Raw genomic sequence first — 21,350 nt, 5'->3', positions numbered from 1 at the left:
ACAGCTATCGATCCTTCGCGCGCTTTCTTTTACCCTCGTCACGTGTGCGTGCGTGCGCGACCGACGATGACACTTCTCGTCCCATCCACTTTTTTCACGAGCAATCCCTTCCTCCTCGTTCGAATCTTCGAGCCCGTTACACGCCACTGAATAATCTGCTGAAATTCTCTCTCGGCTTGTTTCGTTCGACAAGCGAGCCGGAAGTGCAAGAATTTTCGGACCCAAAACTCGCGGTTCCCGGACACGAACGACGACAGTCAGGCAAATGTTGATACGAATAAATACGATTGACGATGGAATTGTGACACTCCGTCTGACCAAAGTCGACTCGAACCACTAGCATCTCGCGCGTCTGCTGCTCCAACGCCCGATCCACTCGAGCCCCAAATTCCTCCCACATTCGCCTTATCCTTCCCGCAGATTATTATTAACCGACGAGCGTTAAACGACGCGCAGTTGAGAGACACGTCTCCGATTCGCAATTGAAGACTCAACATTTTCGTGCGATCGGTAGAGGCCGAGGCGGCTTTATAGAGAAGCTCGAATAATCGGAGGTACAATTGGAGGTTTAACAGTCAACTGCGCAGTCGGTCGTACGTCTGTTTTTTCTCATGCGTTTGAACACACTAAATTTCATGCGAAGAGCAAGCTTCTGTGGGTGCGAATGAGAGGTCGAATCGAACTGTCGAAAGCTTTTGTGTTCGTTTTAATAACTTTAACGACGCTTCACATTGACCCGGTGGTAACAACGGTAACTGGAATAATGTTTATCATTTGACGTGTTTGTCCGAGTTTGCTGCTTCGTCATTCGTGTCTCACGCTTTTTAACTCCATCAAATAAATCACACGTGCCTCCCTTCTAGCCCACTTTCGACTCTGGAAAAACACCGGGCGGGACTGTCAAATATCACAAATTTTCAAAACCTCTTAAAACTGTTCACGAGTCTCGGGCATCTCGGTCACGGCTTTTACCATCCGAAGAACAGCTTTTCCCTCTTTTCGAGGAACTCGTACATCGCGCAAAAGAATCGATTTATTGATAAGCGATTCCACATCGGACGTGGCACTTCTCATAATAATTCTCGGTCGATTTTACCCAGCTTTTCGTCGCTCGGGGATTAGCGTTTCGAACGTATACCGGGTGACACACGTCCCGGGAAAAACGAGAACGTACACAAGTCAGTAGAGAAACAGAGCGAGAAGAAAAAAACTGAAAACATTAAATGAAACTCTTCGGGGCTGGCGAATGATCGTTTATTCAATACAGCAAAACATTCGCTCCACATTTCTGGGGGGGGGGGGGGGGGGAGGGGGAAGAAATGATGGAGTCAGAAGTCCACAAAAAAATGTTTTTCGTCGCTCCTGATGGTAGTTATCCTCCGGAAATTAATGGGCTCGAATCGTCAGCAGCTTGGGTTTTGCCAACCTCCAAAATTTTCGAAGGTTTTTTATAGATCGGCTCTTCCCACCACTGGGACACCCGGTACGTGGAAACGGCACATTTATATCCGGAGCGGGTACAAATAGAATTAAACCGAGACAATAAAATCTACAACTGTTATATTTCATGTCTGAAATCGTGTGGGCACGAGGCTCGCATATATTGTTTGGTTTTGGTGAGAACGGTAGAGCACTCGCTCCCACGGCAGATCAATCGAGAGCTCTTTGCTATTAATGTCTTACGTCGCGAGGTGGGAGGCAAAACGCGATGACGACGAAAGTTTTCTCATAGCTTTCCGCTCTTGTCGCGGGTTACAGTAAATAGACGGGAAAACGGGGTGGTCGCGCACGTCAGAAAGAGAAAAACAGAGAGAGAGCGAGCCACGCGAAGAGGGAGAAAAAACGGAGGACAAAATGCCCGCTTCTTGGGCATGTCTGTCCAGTACCGCGAGTCGCGTTCCTCGAGGCGTCCTTAGGGCTTTCGTGCCAAAGTCGTATGAGATAGACGGTGGAACGAAAATCTTGAAAATCATTTTCCGAACTTGTGAAAGTCGTCGAATTCCATATTTTCCAATATTCCGACTCGATTGTGTTATTTTTCGGGTTCCTCCCCACATTGTTGTTTCCAGAGTAACCGCGCTGAAGGGAGCGGCTTGAAAAACGTTCCGGTGAAGTGGCGATGAGGAGCGGGAAGAGAATCTCCGGAAATAAGGAAAATATCGTTTGATCGGCGACACCTCTGGGCTCGTGCGGGGCGGCTCGATTTTCAAAATAACTCGAAAAATGGAGGCGGTAATCGCAGCAGGAAAAAAGTGGGGGGTCGCACGACGAGAACTCGAAAGAGCCTTAGGACCGAATGGAAATAACGGAAAATGAATAAATTCATGAAAATAATGAAAGTAACAAGGGAGGATCGAGATCGAAAAGAGGAAAAAAATAAGAATCCGCGGTAGAGAAGCCAAGAATCGTTTTATAAACGAGTCTTAGACGGATGAGCAGCGCGATGAGAGGGTTAGTGCGAGGAAGCGTCGTGTGGTATATTTTTAACACGCGACCTTTGAGGAGCAACGAAATATGACGTGCTCGCTCGCTCTTTCGGTGCTTGCCGTTCGCTCCGAGCGCGCTCGTTCCTCATGTGCGAAGGTCTAGTCCGCATCATGTTTGTCGCTTCATATAGATGAATGTCCGTTGGTTGTTAAGCTTGGAGCGAAGGTGCGTTGAATAAAGAGAGAAAAAACTCGGGGCCAGGTGATTTTTCAAGGGAACGAGTGCGTGCGAAAACTGCCATTGATCGTGTGTCGACGTTTTCGCGTGTGGTAATCCATCAATCGCCGAAAATAGGCCGCGACGAGGCGACAATAAATAATGAAAAGGAGGGAAAAGCAGGTTTTTTAAGGCGTTAGTCGGGAGCCCGCTCGTCCACGAGCTTCCTCGTGGTTTCTTCCCTCTTCTTAACCGCCCTCACACCTCTGGCATTCCCCTCGTCTCGCGAGGCCACGATGCAAGCTGGACAGCTGCGAGACGCGAGTAGCGAGACGACGACGTCGACGATGGCGATGACGCCGACGACGAAGACGTCGAGCTCCGTCGCACACGATGTCGCGGTAGTGCTGTCGACGTACCCGCGGACTCGCCAGCCGTTGACGCTCGGTTCTCCTCTGAGCGACGACTCACGGAACGGAATAACATCGTCGAGGAGTAAAAATCTCGTTTCGGTTGTCTGCGAGGAGGTAGCACGACGGGCTTCAACGCATAAACGTTATCCGTGATTCCGACTAATTCTGTTGCATAATTGAGGCATTAACTCGTGTGTATAATATTCCTTGAAAAATGAGCGTGCCGAATCCGAGACATCGGCTCACCGAATCGGAAGCTCCGGTGAACGGGACGATTAAAGACCAAAGAGAATAAAGATCCTCGCATAAGTACGAGCGTTTGTTTGACTTTGTGTGCCTGTGTGTCCCCACGTGTGCCTCTGTTTCTCTGTGTGTTCCGGTCAATGTGAGCGCTAATGTCCGAATGTCCGTTGTATGGGTGCCAGGGATAAAGGAAGAGAAAGAAAATCCATATGCGGAGGCGCGGTTGTGTGTCCGGTGGTGGAAAAACACGCAATCCTGTCGCACACGAGTCTCGTTGTTAGTCCTGAAAGCATCAGTGTTGTCGCAGCATATGACACCTTCATACGATTCAGAACAGGCGGATTCGAGCCGCACTCGTCCTTGCCCCAAATTCACACACGCACGCGCGCGCGCACACACACACACACACGCATCCATCAACAGTATACGCTTGAAACGAGCCTGAAGCAAGAGGAACTTTGACATACGAAAATCCAAACTGATAAACGATTAAGACACGGTCCAATCATGAATCTTATGTTTCGCAAGAACTTCGGGGAGAAAAGCTCGAGCAGTGGTGACGGCGGTGGCTCGGGACGCACAGGAATCGGGTCTTACGGGATCGTGGCCGGCTCGGTCGGTAGCACAGGCGGAGTCGGCGGCTCCTCCATCGGCCCGGGCGGCCCCCGTCTCGGTATCAGGCCCAGTATCGGCACCGCTGCTGGCCGCGGGCCCATTAGGCGCAGCCGCGAATTCGGCTACTACCCGATGGAGGAACACCCCAGCCACGCTTATCGCACTCATCTCTTCCTGTCGCCACCCACAGGTGCCCCCGATGATAACGAAACGCGTGGCCTCGGACCCGGACCGCGTCGCAACTCCGGACCCCACGTCATCAAATGGGGAGGCGGCGGCGGAAATCCGGCCAACAATAATAATCCACCCCAACAGAGCGCAACCAATGCCAATGCCAATGCCAATCTCACCTCCCCTGGGACCACTAATGCCAACAAGAGGAAACAACAGAACGGCAATCTCGGCAAGGACTCCTCGGAACCGCCTACACCTACTGCCTCCAGACAGGTATTTCGATATTTCAATATAGTTTTATTCTACTCCCGCGATCCTCTTCCTCCTCTCGAAACGCTTCGACTACATCGTCCTTTATTCGAGAGTGACTACATTTTATGAGATTCATGATTTCATGGGGCACTGACACTTTCGCTGTGAGAGCAAAAAAAACTTTTTGCTTCGCAATTTTTTATTTAAAAAACAGGCAAATATCGAAAACGCTATTTTTTATTGAACGCTATTTCAAATTTTTTTTTCAAATCTTTTTTTCTTTTTTTACAACTTTCCCGAACCGGAAGGTTGAATTTTTGGTGCATTGGAACAACGAAATGTGGCGTTATGGGGTGCCAATGAAATATATTAATTGAATTACCAAAATTTTTTTAGATCAAGCTACAGATTTATTCTCTCCGAAAATATTGCATTTGAATGGAGAAAGCTCTTCCAATAACTAATTAATTAACATTAGAATTAATTGATTAAATAGCAATAGATTGCCATATTGAATCAACAATTTTTTTTCTCATTTTTTGGTGTACTAACGATTTCCGTTGGATCTCCGAGAAAAAAATATCCATTTTTTTGCATAACTTCGACAAACATCGCTCTCGATCCTGCATTTCTTTCTATCGAATCCCTCAGCGTTCCCTCTAAAATAGATCACCGAAAAGTAGAATTTTAACGAAGATCGAACAAGCTCCCATGCGACGATGTTAGTTTCAAAAAGTGAATTTTTATTTCCGCTACAGAACTGGATCGTAGCGATTTCGAATGGTAGTCAAACCAAGCCACGGTTTTAGTCTCAAAATAGAATTTCCATGCAATACTCCAACGGAATAAGAAAATCGAAAAATGTAGTATTTGCATGAATAATTGCTCGATGCAGAAGCCACGACGAGGGTCTCAGAAACTGAATTTTAGTAGTCTGAAATCTCTTAGATCGATGCGTGTGTAGGAGCATTGAAATTGTTCTTCCTTTTTTTTCGTACCCATGTCCGCGGCACACTCGATACAAAATATCCCATCTTCGTGACAGAGAGAAGAAAACGTTGACGGAGCATGCAACTGTGTGCTATCGACTCGATCGCGATAAATATCTTCGGTCAGTCGATACTCGCTTCCTGAAAGGCACAGCTGCGTTGTGGACACTTGTGTGTATCACGAATGTGAGTATTCGAGAGTTGTGCAGTTCCCTCAAAGATACGATCTGTTTCTCGGCGTGCCATGTACACGTGTTGTATGGTAAGTGCGGTATGTACACACCCGCTATGCGCCATTAGACTGACCAAGGTCGCGAACCGGCCTCGTTATTTATCCGTTGCATTTTCGATCGCCCGACGTTCCGTTTGTCGATAAAGACTTATTTGTTTTTACTTTCGAGAGGCTCATTTATCCTCGTGATTTATAACGTGCAAGATTTTTATCGCGTCGCTTTCGTTTTCTCCGGGGCATTTTTAACGCGGGGATGATCGGTTCGTTAAATTGCGGAAGTTGTTGTACGGCTCGTTGCAAAAGACGTTTTCGAAGAGGCGAAAAACGCTCTGGAACCGCTGGGCCCAGCAGTTGCATGGGTCGCCTGATTCTGAAGAGAAAAGCTCCGAGAAACTTTTTTCTCCGATGCCCCGTTGTCGAGCTGTTCGTTAATCAGTGGCGGCCAATCCGAGGAGCGAACGCGCGCTCCCCCACTCGAGCGCGTCTCCGAGCGGCGCACCGGATTGGCCATCGCTCCGTAATTCGTATCTCCTCGGCGCTGCCTCCAAGAGGAAAACGAAAAGGGACTTTTCTCCTCAGAATTTCACGATCGCACTCGTCCCCACGGTCTCGAGTTGTATTTTTGAAAGATTCTGTAGCCCCCGGCGTCGAGCAGCCTTGAACTGAATAAATTTCAAATGAGCGTGCCACGACGCTTGGGAATTGTTTTACGATTCTGAAATTGATATATTCAAGAGAGTATGTCGTGCTCCGCGCGTAAATCGGGACGAGAAATGCTCAGCCCGAAGGGACTCGGACCACGTGGCGGAGCGGCTGAATCAGGGTCGTTCGAGGGGAAGCTTCGCATCGATTTTCAATGCTTCTTTCCAAAGCTACCGTGACACTGTAGTTTAAACATTAATGGGAAAAGTGCTCTTATGAATAAAATTCATTTCCGGTTGAAAAAAAAACTTAGAGCTTTCAAAGCGCTTCCACATTCACAATCGCATTATTATTTAGTACTGAATAACAATTGCTTCGAGAATCAAGCTTTCCATTTCACGTGAACTTCGAGGGGACGTTGCGAAGAGAAAGACTCGTCAGAATCGTTGTCGCCGCTGCCGAGACGAGTGTCGGATCGGTAAATGCACGCAAGTGTTTTGCGTACAAAGCTCGAAGAGCCGGAAGCGTCTTCGATGCCAAGTTATTTCAATGGACGCGTTACACAATGTTCAAGGTTCATCATTTCAATTTTTCATTGATCTCACATTCCCAGCAGCTTTTATTATATTATCCGTAATCGTGAGAATTATTGTTCTCAGTTTTGACAATTTGCCTCAAATCCGAGGAAATTTCGTTCCCAATTCGATTTTTCGCCGCAAACCGCATCAGAGTCATCGAAATGGATTGGAGCCTTTTTAAGGCCGTTCCCTTGCCACGAGCCTCGTTGCCCAGGGCTCGGGTGCGAGGCAAAATTGCCCAAGGGGTTGGAAGCGTGACCGCACCGGAGACTGGGTATCGCGTGCGAATATGGCAATTTCATGCGCACAGGGGAAAACGTGTGAACACGCCAGCACAGCGAATTTAAGCGCTTTGGTATTCGAACTTGATTGCGCGCCTGTGCGTCACGAAAGTGTCAGCCTCAGGCGTGTTTACCAACGATTTTCGTACTTCAATACGAAAAAAAAAAAAACAAAAACAAAAAACTGAATGAAAATTTATAGAATCCGGAGAAAGCAATTTCGCGGGTGTTGCAATGTTCGTCGAGTTTTTAATAGAGCAGAAAAACCGAGTGAATTTGCAAGCGGATCAAAGGAGGCTGAACGTGGCGTCAAACTCGATACGTTTATTGGATTTTTATTTTTTCCTAGCACGCGACTGCTTTCTCATCGCGGAATAACGACCGCGAACGACAGCAATGAACTTCACCTCGCTACGTATGCCAGCGAACGTGTGCGAATATGAATCTATGGCTCTTATCGACTCGCGTTAAGGGTGCCTTTCGCTCCCCCCGCGCCATGACAAATTGTCTGGCTCTATGTAAAAGCGAGCATGTGGGACTCGACGCGGTTTTAAATATTCATTCAGGCTCGTATTCTGATTACACATCATCTTTCGTGGCTGGAAAGAGACAGGGGAGAGGAAAAAAGTTTGAAGAGGAGTCGTACGAGGCTGTCGATCGATGACGCTATTTTTTTCAGTAAATCGTTTTTACGTCGATGCTCGGAGTCTCATGAAATTGAAAGAATACTGAAATTCGAAATTCTGTAGTGAAAGGAAGAAAATCAGTTGCGACGAGGCTAAAAAGTCTAAATTATTCGTTGAAAATAATGACGAAGAAATTGTCGTTTTTGTACCTCAGAGTCTCGAGCTCTCTCCTCACTTTTGGATCCGCAGTATCGTGTCTGTTAAGGACGGGGTAACGTCCATATTCGGTGGAAAAATGGCCCAGTTTTAAAAATTTTTTTAGACGCTGCAGGTTATAGCAAATCAATTTTATTGATTGTGACGTCACGTTGGAATACGTGAACAATGCTTCTGGAATTTTTAAAACCCGAACGTCGATAATTAACTCGATGGTAGCAAATCTTCAGGCACTTCGGAAAGCACTTTCGAATTTTTTCTCGATTTTTTGCATTTTTCGTGACACTTAGAAGCGAAGACACTGAATTTCGTCTAAAAAGGAGCATATTTGTTATTGTAAAATTAATAATTATGAAAAATTGGAAAAAAGCTCTCGTAGATACCTGGTCAATTGTGTGATGAAGTAACGTGCCAAATTTCAAAAGGATTGGTCGAGTGGATTTTGATTTAATTATTGAACACTATCGAGTTAATTATTGATATTCGAGTTTTAAAAATTCAGGAAATCTCGTTCATACATCGTATCGTGATGTCACAATCAATCTGCAGTGTCTAAAAAAATTCACCGCATCGACGTTACCCTGCCCTTAAGGGAGTACGGAATTGAATAATTTCGAAGGAAGCCTAAAAATATAGGAAATTTCAAATGTTACAACGTAAATTAGTCGCTGGCTGCTACGACTGTCTCGACACTTTTTTAACACCTTCCCCAATTCTATTTTCTGCCCCATTCTACTCTCAAGTCCCGTGAACGACCTCGAGGTTAAGTCATTATCGCCTTGTCCGTCTTGTACCATTCCCGACGTTCTAACCCACTCTTCTTTAATTATTTCAACTCCGCACCCACAAAACCTAGTTAAACGTTTTTTCTCTTTTCTCGCAAGCTCCGCAGCGCCCCCCGATCTGCCTCTTTTCTTTACTTGCTTAACCTCCATTCCAGTCCATCCTCGTTCCTCGAACCTCTTCCCTGTCCCGATGTCCTCGAGTGCCAACTTTATTATACAGTCGAGTTGAACATCTGCGAGGTTGATTAGTCGCGAAAATTTTAATAAAAAAAGCAAAAAAAACTGAACATTCGTTCATCTGAAATGGACGAACCAAATTCATTCCGAATAATTAAGTATTAGAAAAAAAGAAAAACAATTAAAGACCAAAATGAAATTCTTTACATTTTGTCGAGAGTTTTATTCCGAATCGTCAGTGTGCCAATCGTCACGACGAACGATTCCACAGTGGATGGTGAACCAGTAGAATTATATAACCAGAAATAATCAATTCACAGTAACGTACTATCGACAATAATAATAAATAATAATTATCATTACAGTTATTAAAACCTTAATCATCGACGCTATATCGGAATCGACTCGTTGCATATGCATTGAATATTTGCATGTTTTTCTCGTTTTCTTCATTCCCCATGGACTCGTCAAACCAATCAGTAGTTTGGGGAGTGCGCATCGGGACGAAATATTGTGATGCGTTAACGAGGTCGATTGGTCCATATAAATTACGACGAAATGTCAGGATAATGGTCCTTCCATGATCACCAATGGAGAGAACGTCGAGGGCTCGAAAGATCGTTCATTGCCATTTACAATAATAACAGGCCATTGTGATCCCATTTTTGAATATGATCCCCGTAAAATGAGCGTTCAGCACTCGTCATCCCCGGCATCCATTGTATCAGGATATTCCGAAGGGGAAAGTCCTTTTCCATTTTAATCTCAGATGGACCGTTAACGAGATATCGACAGAACCATTACAGCGAATACGGTGCGTCGGCGAGAGCGAGCGCCGGGCGGGGGAAGGGAGCTCCGCCCCCGTGCTGCCCCCCACTCCGCCGAGGGACGCGTCGGATTCGCTGTTCTTTGACGGTGAATATCTCCGGAGCGGTGCACCTTACGAAAAAGTGGGTCAGGACTTTTCTTTTCAGAATTTCACAAGCTCCTTGTCCCTATAATCTTCAGGTCAATTTTTTCAGCCGGCTTCGAGTAAAATGTACGATAAGCGTTGATGTTGCACGAAAATTGAGAGTTTTTTGGTAAATGTGTGAAATACCAAGGAAACGAAAGTTTTGCACTCTGCACCGCAGGTATCCTTCAGCGGCAATCGTCCAGTGGGAATCTACACGCCACTCATAGTTTCCGGGAACAGCCCTCCCCGGGGCGAGCCTATATCACTGGCCACGCTGGACCGCGACTGCTTCATCATACCCCTCGCCTCACTCGAGCGTTTCCTGCCAGCTGGAGTCCCGGTACGATCAGCCATACGAAACATTCGAATGCGTGCGATGAAGAAAAGTGACCTGCGAATGCGCTTCGCGCTCACCCAACCCTCCAGCGATAATCCGGCTTCGGCTTCTCCCACACACACATTTATATAATCATTCACCAGAAAAGCTAACCTTCGAGGGAGCATGTCCGCGATTGAAATCTTCCGTTCAATTTCCCCTCGAGCCTGTACGAACTTTCTTTAGTGTTTTTTTTGTTTTTTTTTCTTTTTTTTTCCATTGTTTTTCTTATCAGTAGGTTATCGTAGCTTAGGCTTCGACCCTTAAAACGCTGCCTTCGGTCCTGCCCCCCGATTCTTTCAATGGACGACGGAATTTTGAGATGGTCATAAATTTCCCTTATCGAAGGGCATTTTCGTTTCAGTTCACTTTTACTAAGTTCGGGGTCGCGTTTGAACCTTCATTAATGGCTAAAAACTATTTTTTTGGGATTTCGCTGAAAATATCTTCGGCTCGAATTCGGTGGCGGCGATCGAGGAGCCTAACCCAGTTGTATGATTCTCGACTTTCCGCGTAGAGCCGAGAAAAATAGAGGAGTAGAGCAGACAGGATGGTTCTGTAGGGGCAAACAGGAAAAACTCACATTTGCCTTGTTCATTGAATTCAAGCACGCGCCTATAGCCGACAAGAAAAGATCGGGGAGCCCGTTGTCGGTCCTCGAAGTCGAGGACCCGAAGCAATGTGTCCTCGCGCACTTCATGACCCCTCTGGAGCCGCTGGATCCCCTGGTGGAGTCGCCGATCGCTCGGCCTTTGGTACTACAACGCGATACTGCCGCTGAACTCATTGCTGAAATCGCGCCCTCGGCTTCACAGAGTATCTTGCTCACGAATATGGAGAGAAATGGTGAGGACGAAGAATTTCACATTATTTTGTCTCGGCAAATGATTTATTTCGACTCTCCAAATTTTTACTAGAATTTTTGTCGTTTCGCCGAAGCTTTTGAAGCGTGCAGTCTGCTTGGGTTCAATCGTAGGTTCTATACCGTTTTAAATTGACGCGAAAAGATGCTCGGGAGCACTTTTATCGTAGTTTGTCAAGTCAATTTAAAGGGAATGTCACGACGCAGCCTTTTATTTACTTTTACAATATCGTAACATTAATAATTCTTCCGAACATACGCGCAGTCGTTTCTTGTGAAGCGAGAACTCGATGAAAATTCATGTGCCACATTAAACAAGCGCGGATAGTTAATTTCTGAAGACTTTGCCGCATCGTCGATGCTTGTGTTCGAGCTCCTCAAATTTTACTATGCTCAACTAAAAATTTCGCTTGTGAAAACACAACTAACCATAGCAAAACAGCATTAATAATTCTACTTTACAGTTCGTCATCGAGACAACATAAATTTTACAATGTTTCCCCGATGAACTACGTTGAAAAAAGTAGCACAGTTTACGTATTTTTCAGACGACGCTGAAGTTTGCAACGTTCTAGTCCAACGAAACGAAGGGAAAAAACTTTATTTTGCAATTCACCAATTTTTGATTTCACGAAACACCGGTGCAGATTGAAAAACTACGAATTGCAAATTCGACAGGGAACAAAATTGGAGAATTACTGGAATTATTGGAGGGTTTTTTACATCATTTCGTTGGACTCCAACGTTGCGAACTTCAGCGTCATTTTTTCAGAGCAAAATACTCTTAAAAATTTTTATTTCCAATCGACTTGAAAATTAAAATGTTTTTGGCAAAAACCCTCCAAAATATCGATAGGGCGATAGGGAACCCCCCTAACATTGTGGTTTCATAGTAATTTTTACAATTTTTTTTTTCTCTCCGTGTAAATATTCGATTTTTTTTTTCCTTCCATTATTGTTTATTGTTCTGATTTGTTTGTATGTACATACTTAGAGATCATTGCCCCTAAGGTTTCTATACTTTTATGGGATAGAATAGGTTTATTTATATTTATTTATTACGATTTTAGTTTTGTCTTTCGACTGCGGCGTTAGTTTTTGTGTTTCGCATATTTTTTTTTTACTTAAAGTAAATATTGAAGTGCGAATGAAATTCTGCTATGTAGCACAGTGAATTTTCAAAAATTTCGGCGCATCGGCGATACTGGTATCCGAGCTCTCGGAATTTTACTGTGCTCAACGGTAAATTGGCAAATTTGAATTTGTAAGGGGCACGAAAATTATAACGTTTTTGGTGAAAACGTGAAAAATCCGCGATATAAAATCCTAACAATGTGGCGGCATGGTTATTCTCAAAATTTTTGTCTCCCCGATCGTTTTGTCCGTTAATCGATGACTCGACGATGACCTTTCCAGCGGACTTTCCGTTCATCACGTACTACTTGATAAACAAACACAGCACGGATCCATCGGATTTCTATCAAGAGGTGCAGTGCGCAGCATTGCGAAAGTTCGATCCGCGCGACTTGCGTTACGCAGCGAGTCACACGTTGGATTTGTTCAACGAAGTGGCGACGATAGCGAGGCCACCGTTGGAGCCCCCGGGTGGTAGGCCACCAATTCCGTCCACCGGCTACATCGTTTCTATTTTCAAAGTTTTCGAGGGCGACGACGGTCTCAAGTTCGAGCAAAACTGGCTCTACTGGACCGGTGAGTTGATTCCGGGCTGCGTAAAACCTGCATCGATTGCAGGATCGTGCGATCTCACCGAGTTTCCTTTTTCGTCGACTTTTTTTCGATAAAATATCGAGTTTCTTTCTTAATCGGTTTCTGGGGGGGTGAAAAAATGATTTTTTTCAAAAATCCTGTTTTTTTTTCACACTTTCGAGAAGATTAAACGAAGTTTTAAAGGCGACGAGGAAGAGCAGAGACTCGGGGCGCGACTGGCATTCGTTGTCCAACATTAATTTTCGATATTTGGCATCAAGATACTGCGACGTCTCTGTGTAGAACGTGGCTGCGTCGTTACTCAATTACGAGTCAGTCTCGCGAGCTCATTTTCCAAGTTAATTTGTAGTGGCTGCTGCTAGAACTGTCACACACTTTGGATGTTCCGAGTGACACTCGAGTTCCTTTCCTAATATTTTATCTCTATGCGACACGAGTCTGGAGTTCCGATGTCGAAAACACCATTAAAATATATCATTTTCTCGGCAGTGGAAGCAAACAAACGAGATTCTTAGACATCGACATTTATAAAACGATTTTTCACCTCCGGAAGTCAGTCTCCCACAACAAAGTTTCCTGCATTTCTTAAATATTTTCCAAACCATTTTTTGACGGGAAAAAAAAAATTCAAGTCCCGATACAAAAGAAATTTCGCCAAAATTATTTGATTTTTCCTACAAACGAAATTGGCAGCCGAATGAAAAAACCATGAAATTATATTAATTATATAATAATAGTAATAATAATAATGATTAATTAATTGATAATATTAATAATAATAATAATTATTATTATTATACATAATATAATATTGATAAAAAGTTAATTTTTCAAAATCTTCCCCGAAAGAATAAAGTGTCAAGTGTTAAAATGTTAATAATTTGTTTGAAATTGTAGGTGCGCGGATGATTTATCGTTATCTGCCAAAGTCCGTGGGACTGAAACGCATAACTCTGCACAAATCGATGTCTCAGGGTGACAAGATGTATTTGCTGATCTGCGAGTGTTCTCAGCTTCAGGATAATTTATCAGCAGCAGCGATATTACTGCCCGCGTTGCGGGCGCGTCTCTGCGGTTACACGGGCCTGTACAGGCCGTCGGTGTGCTTCTGATTTCGGTACTGCACAATGATATTTCTCCTAACTACGATAAGCGATATTATTATGTAACGATAAAATTTAGATAAGCGATTACTGGCTGACTAGGCGCTCGATTTTTCTACTCAAGTCACCATAAAACCTACGGGAAAGCGTGCACAATTGTAATATGAGAGTGAAAAGAAAACAAAACAAAAAAGGAACGAGAAAAGGAAGAATCTTCATCTCGATCGCCAACAAATACTACGTGCATTAAAAAGCAAACATTTAAACTTAAAAAAAAAAACACCGATAACAAAGCAAACGAATAAAGCAACACATTTTTACAACGGCTTCTACAATTAACGACATATCATGTTTGATGAGCTGTGATATCAAAAACAAACAAAAAATTACAAGAAAAGAGAATAAAAATCACGTGTCACGCTGCAAACGCGATTAGTGAGAAATTCGTTCGTGCGTATTGCGTTCAACACGTAGCCGCAGATTGATCGTTCATTTATTGGAAATGAGAGAGAGAGAGAGAAAAAAAATACACCGCAAACAAAGAAAACAAAAATCGTGAGTTTAAAACCACGAGAGCCGAAGTTAGAAGATTTTCGAGACACGAGTATACGGTAGACAAGTTTTTCGTCCAAAATTAGATTTAAACTTTGCTTTTCGTCGACTTCAAACAATAATTGGGGAAAGAAAATTAACGGATAGAAACAAAGAGTGTGGCATTAGTGGTCCCATGGTACCAAAATGCGTGCGAGACTTTTTCAATTTTTCTAGTCAAATTTCTCAGTGATCTTAGGAAATGTGCATCGTTGAAAAAACAAAACAAAAAAAAAACAAAAACAAAAAAAATAACAATAAAATAAGAAAAGTAAATATTCGATAAACTTTTTAGCTCTCCGAAATTTGACATTAAAACTTATGATAAATTTGGAAAGAGAAAATAAAAAATAGCGTTTAGTAGTACAAATCAACTACTAGAGTCAATACGCTTGTTGCAATACAGAGACAATAGATAGATTATTGCGCAGGCGCAATCTTTGACTAATACTATATGAATACGGTTATAAATAATAATAATAAAAACAATAATCTTAGTATTAATAATAATGTAATATAATATTCCATAGTTGTAGTGTTTTTATTAAAAATCAATTGTTTGTCATGAAACGAGAAAAAAAGAAAGATGAGAAAATGAAACTAAACGAAAAGAAAATACCATTGTACACTCACCGACCATATATGAAACAAGAGCCCTAAGTCTATTTTAAGAGCCTTGCAATTGTACTGTGATTCACGTGTATCGCGAATATCTCTCGATACACACATACATTATATATTATACGATTAAACACACAAAAAAACTGTGATTGTATAATATTGAAAACATAACGTGTTTCACCATAACGAACACTCATGTCGTTTCGCTTACATTACTACCTTATTGTTTCGTCGTTTTCCGGCGTGTGTCGGCGTACACGCACGGATTCGCGAGCCACGGGGGGGTTGACGTTTGTTTTGGGAACTTTAGAAAAACGCGCGAAAATCGATTTCCGAACCTCCAAAATAGTGATTCTGTTGCGACAAATAATACGTTTCGTGACTCCGTGGAAACGACTTTTTTTATGTTGCGCTTTTGTCGTTTTTTTCAACTTCACCACCCTAAAAATGTTAAACTGAATGCTTCGTGGTCTCTTGTCGCACGGTGACTCTAGATACTTTTATCAACAATGTTTGATTTTCATACGTTCCGTGAAAACGGTGAGTTTGGGTTGATTTTTTCGGAACGGTTGAGTCTACGTCAAATTTCTTCGAATGCTGTGCCAATTTATCGATTACTAATTCATTTATTCTTTATGTATTTTGAGTTTTTTTTTTGCAAGATTCGTTTGTTCAATAACTACTCATAATGATTCCGAATCTTCGTCATTTTGAATATAATTGATATGAAAAATAAAAAAACTGTCACGAGGGCGAAACTGTTCACGTCCTCAAAGTTTCCAAACTGCTTTGTCATTTTACTGTTATGAAAAAAGAAGACCTCGCGAAGCGAATGAAAAAAATTGTATTTTCAATGAATTAGTGTGGAAATGAACTCGTTACTCGAGTATAACGGAAAGGATTGAATTCAAAAATGAATTTTGTAAAAAGAAACACAAGTACATCGAAAAACATGACCATTTAATCTGAATACATTGCATCAAGATTTTTGATCACGTTATTGCCGATTTTTCTAAATGAAGTAAAAATTGAAGGGAATAAATAAAATGATATAAAAGCTAAAATGGATAAAATAAATTAAGAACACACTGAAAAAATTTCGCCACACGTTTATAGCAGATTCATTACGAGTAATTAAGCTTAAGAATTATTTACCGATTTATGTACAGCTCAAATAACGCTACGACGAAATAAATCACTTCGATCACAAACTACAAATAAACACTTCCTGAATTAGTTTCAAATTTGTGAAAAATCAAAGGTAAGTCACTGATGATTCCACTCGACGAGAATAGACTTGTTATTTTTCATTGCAAAACAAAGATCGTTCAGATTCCTTGACCTCTAAACTTTTCCAGTTACCTTCAATTTCTGAAAATTTTCCATGTAGATCTGTTTTTTAAAAACACATCAATCGGTTAGAAAAAACAGATTCATCTATCTTCATTTACAAACAGTTTAAGGCGGAATCAACTGATAATTGATAAAAAATATTTTTCATTGAAGACAACTTATAAAAGGTAAAAACACAGGCATATCACAAACCACATTTATACAAACTATTAACAAAAATTTTTCAAATATTGGGTGTAGTTGATTAAGAATGCAAAAGTAAAAAAAAGTCAATGCTTTCTTCCGGCAGAAGATTAGACTAGTTGTTTTTATTTGCAGAATACAAATTCTAATGATAAATTAACCTCACAATTCCTTCAGTATCCTTTAATTCCCCGGAATCTCCTGCGACCATCTATCTGCGGAAAGTAAAAATGATCAATTATTTTATTCTTCTGACCGAAAATATCGCTATTCTGAATGAGTTTTGAGTTTCAAATTATATAGAGAGTAAGCGTTGAGAGTTATGAGGAACTTCTTGAAATGATGTTGAAAAAGTAGAGATTTCGGTTTACAGTTGAGTAAGACAATCTACTTCCAATTATATTCCAGAAGATGTTTTTGAATTGAAATTACCTATTAAGAATTGAGTTACCTATTCATTTATATTGTATCATTTATACTTATTTTTCTTTTCTTTGATACTTATTTCAAATTTTGCAAAACTGAATGGAAAACGTTGCAATAAATCAAAATTACTTGGACTTACTATGGATCGTTTACACTCGAAAAATGTTAGTCGGAGTGCTGTACAAGCGTCAGGTACTGAACCATCATTGGCTTTGAGACATTCTCTCGGTGTACGATGGAACTGCAAATAACGTAATAAATTTTTCAAAATAACGAAATGGAAGTTGATGTCAGTGAGTACTGAAGAAAAATTCGAGAAATTCCAAGAATTCTGACTTCTAACTTCTACAAACTTTTCCTTTTAAGGGTTAAATTTCAAAAATATTACTAACAACTTTACAACAGTCACTTTCGAGAAGGCACATTTTGAGATCGGCACGAGCTCCTGCACATCTCGATTTATCCTTTAATCTCTCGTTCGCTTCCTCGTATTTCATCATCTTGATAATATTTTTTATGTACTTTTGTTCAATTCACGCAATCGCGTAGGAGTATAATGAAGAATTGCGACATTTGAACTACAACAAACAACGACGACGAAAGATTGATTGAAACGATGCGCTTTTGAAACCACTCAGCTGTTTTTCAGTATGTATGTAGAGAAATTATTATCAAGCTATAGGTTAGGTTGTCGTCGAAGTTGTACCGCGAATTGTTTTTTTCGCGTTTGATGATTTTTATAAATTTTTACGGTTGCTTGTGAAAATAATAAAGAAATGAAATATATGAAGTGAGAATATGAAAAAATTAGTGACTTTTGTCTTAGCTTCGTTTTTATGTGTGTACAAGAAAAAATTCTCAGGTCACGTTAGGTTGTCGAAATTGCCAAATTAACCTAACTTCTCAGTTGCTCTCAGTCGTGACTGTGCCTATACTGCTTATGTGTTGAGAAGCGTATATTTTTTGTGCGCGCATAATTATTCGACAAAACGACGTGTTATCTGTGCGCGTGGCGCATTTTATGTCAAACATTCAACTTTATGTCACGTTCAACTTCTTAAAACCATAAGGAGGAAAGGAAAAATCATTGGTCATGCAGTGAAAATTTCTCTTGCAAAAGTGATAATCAAGTCTGACGCGTAAAAAACTCGTCTTATTATCCACAATTGTAGTACAACAGACATGGAATCACTGTTCATCGTTAGATATTCGTGAAATTCAACGATCCTTTTTTTATCGGTCGCTTAAAATGAGGAAAAAATCGGCTGGTAGTTTAAACGATCAGACAAAAACGAGCAGGTATCGTTCTTTGAATTTTTTCTTTGTTTCAATTCTGTTCTCAAAATACAATCGAGATTCTATGATGGTTCTATTAGACACAGGTTTTGGAGCAAACTGCCAGCCTAAAATAATAATGCAGTTGAGCGTAAATTTGATTTCATGAAAGTAATTATAATTTTTCAGAATTCACATTAACTCTATTTTTCTCCTTTTTCCTTGTCTACATTTTTCGATTAATCATGCAACATTTCGGGGAATTATTAATTATCATGTCAATTTCTTCATTTTTAAACAATATTCCATAAATCAAACGTATCTTTATTTACAAAAAAAAAATTATGATTGTTCTGAAAACATCGGATGTTATTTTGTCCACGAAATTCATCTTAAAAATCATTCTAGTTATCAGTTTCATCAAATTAATCTGAATAAAAACCAAATAAATTTTGGAAAGGTGTCATCGGTGAGGTATAAAATGATTAGGCTCATTATGAAAATTAATTGATCAAATATTCCAGACAAACAGTATATCAGCGTGGAACTCAGAGAGAAGGATCTCCGCATTATGTATTTTTATATTCAGACGATGAGAATGATGGGGAAGAAGACATTCCATTGGAGCCGAGAAATAGAGGGAAAACAGTTCCACGCAAAGTTGAAGTTATCAAAGTTTCTCTTAAACCGGACGACACTTTGCAGGCTCTGGCTGTCAGATATCGGTGTACAGTGAGTTCACAAATTCCAGTTATTGTTTTTGAAAATATCAATCACTCTGATTATATCGTGTAATGCTGAAAAAAAGTTTGAGCATTGAAAATGAAATAAACTGCATACTTTGAAAAATCAAATTCAATTTTATTGAATTGTTGTGCGAGAACAAACAAAAAATGTTTTTCTCCTTTTGTTTATTTCTAGATTTCCGAGCTGAAAAGGATAAACAACATACATAAAGAAAACGAGATTTTCGCTCACAGATTCATCAAAGTTCCAGTACAGCCGTTTTCGATATTCACAGAAAATTTAATCGATTATGAGCAACCGTCAACGAGCAAAGAAAATGGAATATCCGTTGGGCAATTTGGAGAGGCAAGCACATTGCGAGAAGACCATTTGAAAAATTTAATTGCAACTCCGATCACAGGATCGATTTATCAAAATAGGGGTATAAACGATATAATATTAAATTCCATTTGCGAGCCTCTCGTGAAATCCACGGATTGCGAATCGAATTTCATCGCCCAGAATACCGAATCCGAACAACTGCTCTCATCCGAGGATCGCGAACTTTCCTCCAATTTACAAACCTCCACGATCGACACGTTCAAATGCTCCGGAGCAGATTGGGGCTTGTCTTGGACTCATTTACTTGGTTTCTCCTTACTCCTAGTCTTTGCTGGACCTCTCATTTATATTTTTTATATTGCCGAAGAATCTCCCCACGAAAATAGCAATTAATGTACAAAAGTACGTTCACCAAATTTTCTTATAGAGCTACGTTGAAGCACAGTGGAAGAAGCACAGAGTTTGACCATCTTTCTTTCAAACAACGAACTTTTTGTTCAAAAATTGAATATTGTGATTGTGTCGTGTAAACGTCCGACCCCATAGGGGCTTTTGGCTGAAGTGCTTCGTGGATGAACGACCATTTGAATGAATAAAATTCATTATTTTTTTAATGAATACAAATTGTCTAGTAAGCAATCGGTCAGACTCTCTTTTGCTTTCACTACTTCCAACGAAAAATTCATTATTCTCGCTTCGATCACTGCCCTTTTACTTTCTAGGGTATTATCTTTAAGAAAACCAAACAAAATTGTGTCAGTGTATTTTGAAGGATTTCAAATCTTTCTAATATTTTGTCCAAGTTTACCATCCCCTTGAAATTCGTTAACGGGACATTCGAAGCAACAGTTTGAATGCTTGGTCGACCACAAAATGGCCTAATTTTAGAAAATAATTATCAAAATGATAATAAAATTAAATGATTTTTCGGTTCGAAATTCCTTCAACTAGATAAAATAAAGTCATGTACGAAAAATCGTAAATCTTCCCAGACGATATAGCGACAATAATTCTACCATTTATCAAATTGTTATTCACTTATTTTTAGTATAACTATCGACAATGTTAAAGTTTTATATAATTCTTAAGAGCATTTAAAACGATCAAATTTACAATCACCTTTTATTGCTCTGTCGAATATTTTGATGTGAAATGATATAATCGTTACGAAAAAAAAAACTAGGCTGACGAAACTCGCGGATATTCAAATGATGTAAAAAAAATCACCAGAATCATCAAAACTTGTTGAAACGAAAAAAAAAGTACTCAAATTTTCGGAAACACTTTTTGAGTCACCACAGTGATTCGTAAACTTTATTTGTCGCGTTTTTTAGCAAAAAAAAAATGTGGACTATGGACGACGTAAGACCAAATAACGAAAATGTGCCTTGACGTTTCTGAAATAATCAACTGGTTCTGAATATTTAAAATGCAGAATATCATGTTGTAAAATAAAGTGTGGAAAAAGAAGTTTTATCACTTGTTTTGAAGTGATAATTTTTCTGCGTAAATTCACAAATTATTGATAAACTTCTCGACGTTCCATTTTTTCTCTCATGTTTTTATAATATAAAGACACGCTTCTAGGGTTTCTTTAGAATATTTTTAAAAAAATTGGGGTTTTCGTTCTTGTTTTATAAATAGCTATATAAATATAAATAGCAGCTAAACTTGTGATTTTATAAATAACTTTTATAAGGAATTTTTCTCGCGGAATCGTCTACATTTAAAATTGAATCAATAAATTTGATCGACTTTTAAAACACTCCTGTAAATAACGTACGCTGCGAGACTTCAAGGTTCCCGCGAGAAGAAATCTTGTGAACCAACAAAAGAGAAGGTCTTGGGCTCACAGAGAATTTTTCAATGGAACGCACCATTTTTATACTCGAAGCAATTATATATTAATGCAAATAAAAATATATTTTTCAAACTGTAAAAAA

General features: G+C 40.5%; 3 protein-coding genes across 15 annotated transcripts in view; 2 read left to right on the top strand and 1 right to left on the bottom strand.

Moving 5' to 3' along the window:
* LOC122412720 (uncharacterized) overlaps window positions 1-16,313 on the top strand; it is a 28,621-nt gene extending 12,308 nt beyond the window's left edge. For 7 of the 13 annotated variants that reach the window (XM_043422490.1, XM_043422489.1, XM_043422488.1 and 4 more), the window contains 5 exons: window positions 3,828-4,361; window positions 10,000-10,161; window positions 10,806-11,043; window positions 12,476-12,769; window positions 13,685-16,313. In XM_043422490.1, the coding sequence (XP_043278425.1) occupies window positions 3,828-4,361; window positions 10,000-10,161; window positions 10,806-11,043; window positions 12,476-12,769; window positions 13,685-13,899 (1,443 nt within the window). In that variant the 3' untranslated portion in view covers window positions 13,900-16,313. Of the gene's footprint in view, window positions 1-392; window positions 594-3,827; window positions 4,362-9,999; window positions 10,162-10,805; window positions 11,044-12,475; window positions 12,770-13,684 lie in introns of those variants that run through there. The other 6 variants (XM_043422495.1, XM_043422494.1, XM_043422492.1 and 3 more) reach the window with 4 other exon arrangements.
* A 418-nt stretch (window positions 16,314-16,731) lies between these two features.
* Window positions 16,732-17,931, bottom strand: LOC122412732 (cytochrome c oxidase assembly factor 5). The gene is made up of 4 exons (XM_043422515.1): window positions 17,911-17,931; window positions 17,457-17,642; window positions 17,204-17,305; window positions 16,732-16,853 (listed from the first exon to the last, which is right to left on the bottom strand). The coding sequence occupies exons 2-4, from the start codon at window positions 17,562-17,564 to the stop codon at window positions 16,812-16,814; spliced, it is 252 nt and encodes an 83-aa protein (XP_043278450.1). The 5' UTR covers window positions 17,565-17,642; window positions 17,911-17,931; the 3' UTR covers window positions 16,732-16,811.
* Window positions 17,932-18,229: 298 nt separating this feature from the next.
* LOC122412723 (lysM and putative peptidoglycan-binding domain-containing protein 3) lies at window positions 18,230-21,350 on the top strand. The gene is made up of 3 exons (XM_043422503.1): window positions 18,230-18,363; window positions 18,864-19,071; window positions 19,261-21,350. Exons 1-3 carry the CDS (start codon window positions 18,314-18,316, stop codon window positions 19,798-19,800), a joined length of 798 nt encoding a protein of 265 aa, XP_043278438.1. The 5' UTR covers window positions 18,230-18,313; the 3' UTR covers window positions 19,801-21,350.

This window comes from Venturia canescens, chromosome 6, assembly GCF_019457755.1.
Source record: "Venturia canescens isolate UGA chromosome 6, ASM1945775v1, whole genome shotgun sequence".
NCBI lineage: Eukaryota > Metazoa > Arthropoda > Insecta > Hymenoptera > Ichneumonidae > Venturia > Venturia canescens.
Note: the sequence above shows the minus strand (reverse complement) of the source record. Positions and strands in the feature narration are given on the sequence as shown.

Bases quoted from the DNA above. Each gene is read 5' to 3' on its own strand.
- LOC122412732 (XM_043422515.1), bottom strand. From the start codon at position 17,564: ATGATGAAATACGAGGAAGCGAACGAGAGATTAAAGGATAAATCGAGA. The intron at 17,306-17,456 runs GTTAGTAATATT...CGTTATTTGCAG, and splicing joins AAAGTGACTGTTGTAAAGTT to TTCCATCGTACACCGAGAGA. The intron at 16,854-17,203 runs GTAAGTCCAAGT...TACTTTCCGCAG, and splicing joins TCGAGTGTAAACGATCCATA to ATAGATGGTCGCAGGAGATT.
- LOC122412723 (XM_043422503.1), top strand. From the start codon at position 18,314: ATGAGGAAAAAATCGGCTGGTAGTTTAAACGATCAGACAAAAACGAGC. The intron at 18,364-18,863 runs GTATCGTTCTTT...CAAATATTCCAG, and splicing joins GATCAGACAAAAACGAGCAG to ACAAACAGTATATCAGCGTG. The intron at 19,072-19,260 runs GTGAGTTCACAA...GTTTATTTCTAG, and splicing joins CTGTCAGATATCGGTGTACA to ATTTCCGAGCTGAAAAGGAT.